The following is a 4,184-nucleotide window of genomic DNA, read 5'->3' on the forward strand; positions in this document are numbered from 1 at the left end:
GTTTAAGATTTATTAAAAATAAAAAATTAGAATCCAAGTGAAATAGAAAAAGAAAAAAAAAAGTACAATAATAAGAAATGAAATTTAACAAAATGTATAAATACAATAGACAATGGCAAGGCATGGATAACAAAAAGCTCTTTCCTTTCTCCATATATTTTTGGGATTTCATTTCATCATTATTTAGCGGAACCCCGTTCGAGTTTGGGAAGCGCAGGTCTATGACTGTGAGACTCCGTTTTATCTCTGTTTTGGTACTCCGGACATGCTCACGTGGCAGTCATGTCAGTCTGCCCCACCTCCCACGGCCTATGGTTATGGCTTCATTCCACATCTCTCTGCCCCATCCCCTTCTCTCTCTCTCTCTAAACCAATAATTCCGGCTACTTCTTGTCACTCTCCGGCCACCACCACCCCCCAACTTTTCCCCTTTATATATACCCCACCCCCTTTTCTCTCTCTTCTCTTCTCTATAATCAATCTTTGAGACGCCTCGTGTGTTTGGTGTGAGATTTCAGAGGCTTCCTCTTCCTCTTTCTTGTTTTTGTTCTTCCTTTTTCATGGTTTTGAGGGTTATAGGGTGTTTCAGAAGGAGAAAAGAGACGTTTTCTTGGTTCTTGGTGGTGGGATTTCCTTTGAATTTGAGGATTTTTTTTTTTTGAGGTGGGGTTTTGGTTTTTTTTGTTTGGAGAAAGATGAACAGAGCATTGCCGGAGATGTTGCACTGTTTGAACACTGCCGGGAACTGTTCTGATACTCTCAGTGTTCTTGAGAGGCAGAGAGCTCGTTTGAAATGGCAGCAAGATCAGCTTTTGCAGCAGCAGCAGCAGCCATTAAATCAGAGCTGTTTCAATAGGGTGGATTACGGCGGCGGATTTCCGTCGCCGGTGTCTGTTCCGGCGGATTACCTAACGGGGTTTCCGGGGTTCATGAGTGGCAGCGGCGGCAGTGGAGGTGCTGGGTTGTCACTTGTTGAGATGGTAATGGGGGCAGTGAAGCCTGACCCTGGGTTGGAAGATGGGTGGTCTGGAATGAGCAAGTTTGATCCTTCTTTGTTGCTGAATGGCACTGCTTATGAAATAAATTCTTCTCTCTCTAGAACATCCAGCTGCCCGCCGGCTGTGGCTCCTACGGTGGTGGAGAAGATGGGGTCGGTGGCTGGAAGAGAGACCTTCAAGAAAAGGAAAGCTGAGAAAGTTCACAACACAACCAACAACAATAATAGCAGCAAGGCAAGTTTGTATAACATGATCTTTCTCTGTTTCAAAACTTTTCTCCATTGTTTCTTTTGCAAAACCCAAAAGCAGCTCTAAATTTTCAAACCCAGATGAGAAAAATGGTCAAATGTTTCAAAAAGTTGAAACTAAATCAATGGGGATTTGCAGGTGACTGTAGAAGAAGATAACAACAGTAGTAAGGAGAAGAGGATCAAAGCAAGTTCAGAAGAAGGAGAATTATCTAAAACCACAGATCAAAACAGCACCAAAAACAACTCGACCACAACCACAACAAACAACAACAGAGAAACTTCAGCTGATACCTCAAAAGAAAACTCCAAAGCTTCAGAGGTTCAAAAGCCTGATTACATTCATGTCAGAGCTCGCCGTGGCCAAGCTACTGATAGCCATAGCTTAGCTGAAAGAGTATGCTAAAAGAAAACCCATTTTCTTCTTATGGGTTGCTCTTTCTTTCATTGATTTGTTTGTTTCTTGATCGTTTTGGGGGATTATCTTTTTAACCAATCAAGTTATTTATGGTTTTATGTAGGCTAGAAGGGAAAAAATCAGTGAGAGAATGAAGTACTTGCAAGATTTAGTACCAGGATGCAATAAAATCACTGGAAAAGCTGGAATGCTGGATGAGATCATAAACTATGTTCAATCTCTTCAAAGACAAGTTGAGGTAAAACTAAAAACCAAATTTCTTAATCTCTAAACTTGAAAACAGTGGGAAAATAAACTTGCCCTGAAATTCAAAATTCTCTCTGTGGCATTTTCACAAACAGTTCTTGTCCATGAAGTTAGCTGCTGTAAATCCAAGGTTAGACTTCAATGTCGATGATCTCTTCAACAAAGAGGTAAACAAACAAAACAATTTCCAATTTCCAAAACTCGATTAATCAGATTAAAATCAACAACAACAACCAGAACCTAACATTTTCCCGGGAAACAAACAAACAAACAGGTTTTCCCACCATCTTGCACCACCGCAAATTTCCCGGCGATCGGCGGAATGTCATCGGAGATGACAGATCCTTCTTCCTTCTTACAATTCAATCCAAATAATCAACCAATGGTCTCATGTTGTGGATTAGAAATGGGAATCAATACCTCCGATGTCGCTCTTCGAAGAACAATCAGCGCCCCTGTTTCTTTCCCGGAAAATTTCCTCGATTCATCTTGCCTCACCGTAAGTTCTCCATCCTTTTACTTCAATTTCCGCCCATTTTCGATTAAGTTCCGATCGGTTTGAGTTCCTAATAACATCAAATCAATCAATCAATGCAGCAATTTCAACCCTCTTCAGGGTGGGATGTGGATTTGCAGAATCTATACAATGTGGGTTTTGATCAAGGAAGATCATCAAACGCCTTTTCATCTCAACCATATACAGGTAAAGATAGAATTGAACTGTGTAGTCAATTATCCTTCTTCTTCTACTTTTTTCTATGGTGACTTGAGAAAGAAATTCAAAGTAATGAAAAAAAGTGGATATTTAAAATTGATGATTGAGACATTCCTATGGTCCCTTTATCAAATTCATTGCTAAAATTATTATCATATAAGGTTATCATCTATCTTTGTGCGGCCTATTCTAATTACACAAAAAATCTAAAAATATTTATATAAAAAATACTTACATAAATCAGGACTACATTTATACTTGTGCAATTCACACAAATATCCAATCACAATTTTTTTTTTTCACTTTATTATTGAAGAGGATGCATGGACACACTACACTATTATTCTAAAACAAAAGTTATCACATGACAAACTATAAATATGACTTAAAATATATCTAAATATTTTTCTAATTCTAATCCTTAAAGAATTGTAGGGATCTTTTTGTCATGTCCATCTACAATCTTTCCACCAATTTTGCACTATTTTTCCTAATGGTTGTCCACCACTTCCAATAATGCCAAACTTAGGATGAAGTTTGATTTATGTTTTGAAAACTAACTTTGTTTATCTATCATGAAATCCAAAACGTATTTGTTTCTTTAACTTAGGAGTTACGTTCGAATCAATATGATAACATATTCATATAAATAATGAGATTGATAAAGCTGTGAATAGTGATTTCAGATGTACAATAATTTTAATCTTTACGAAACGAACTAAAAAACAGCGACGTTGAAAGTAGTTTGTAAATGAAGTTGATGGGTATGATGAATGTTTTCAAATGGAGTCATTGTCGTGGATGACTTTGTATCCTGTATCATTATAGTTATTGTTTGTTGAAGAAACGTTTTCAGTAATCTAAAGGAAATTTGTTATTGTTTTTGTTGGAGTTGCAATCAATGTTCTAAAACTTGAATGTTTCTTAAAATTTGTTTTGTAGGTTCAATTGAAGGAGGCAATATAAAGATGGAAATGTGAAGTAGGTAGCTAGAGCCTAGATCCATCCATCTTCACCCTTTCATGAGATTCAATCAAAAATATTAGTCTCTTATTTGCTTCAATTCCATATCTATATATTCTTTTTTCTTTTCCCAAAGTATATAACTAGCTCATATAAATATATATAATATATATATTTTGTATGTATACATCCGGCTCAATTTGAATAAGAGTAGCATAAATTAACCACAATATTCTTCCTTGTACTAATCTCATCAACTTTAAATTTGAACTTTAAAAAAAAAACCAACTAATTCTAAAAGGATTCAAACCATATAACTTCTTGTAAAGTTAACCTAAATTTAGTTGTACTAATGTTAACTTTTTACGTAACACCAACAAATGTTAAATTCTCTTTAGAGCCAATTTGTAGATGCGGTGACTTTGTAACCATCTCAAATTGATGAGACCTAAAAACGTGAATTTAAGGACTGCAATTTCTATAGAAATGCAAATTTTGGTCTATTGTTAAAATTTTGTGATCCTATGACTTTTCTCAAACGTCAAATCACATATAGATCTCATCAATTTGAGATAGGTGAGACTCAAGATTGCGAA

General features: G+C 36.2%; 1 protein-coding gene and 1 long non-coding RNA gene across 2 annotated transcripts; one reads left to right on the forward strand and one right to left on the reverse strand.

Moving 5' to 3' along the window:
- Positions 1-63: 63 nt before the first annotated feature.
- Positions 64-2,468, reverse strand: LOC150036211 (uncharacterized). Its single transcript, XR_016529718.1, has 2 exons — positions 2,331-2,468; positions 64-1,171 (listed from the first exon to the last, which is right to left on the reverse strand). It is a non-coding gene; the product is annotated as an uncharacterized LOC150036211 (long non-coding RNA).
- Positions 696-3,818, forward strand: LOC150036212 (uncharacterized). The gene is made up of 7 exons (XM_090313909.1): positions 696-1,232; positions 1,386-1,643; positions 1,768-1,902; positions 2,006-2,077; positions 2,185-2,409; positions 2,508-2,613; positions 3,568-3,818. Exons 1-7 carry the CDS (start codon positions 696-698, stop codon positions 3,603-3,605), a joined length of 1,371 nt encoding a protein of 456 aa, XP_090170035.1. The 3' UTR covers positions 3,606-3,818.
- Positions 3,819-4,184: the final 366 nt, after the last annotated feature.

The sequence above is a fragment of the Benincasa hispida genome, chromosome 5, assembly GCF_027475165.1.
Source record: "Benincasa hispida cultivar pf3 chromosome 5, pf3_genome.v1.1, whole genome shotgun sequence".
Classification (NCBI taxonomy): Eukaryota; Viridiplantae; Streptophyta; class Magnoliopsida; order Cucurbitales; family Cucurbitaceae; genus Benincasa; species Benincasa hispida.

What these genes read in the sequence shown, in the direction of transcription:
- LOC150036212 (XM_090313909.1), top strand. Translation starts at nt 696, where the DNA reads ATGAACAGAGCATTGCCGGAGATGTTGCACTGTTTGAACACTGCCGGG. An exon ending in ACAACAATAATAGCAGCAAG is followed by an intron (nt 1,233 to 1,385) that starts GCAAGTTTGTAT and finishes GGGGATTTGCAG; the next exon opens with GTGACTGTAGAAGAAGATAA. An exon ending in GCCATAGCTTAGCTGAAAGA is followed by an intron (nt 1,644 to 1,767) that starts GTATGCTAAAAG and finishes GGTTTTATGTAG; the next exon opens with GCTAGAAGGGAAAAAATCAG.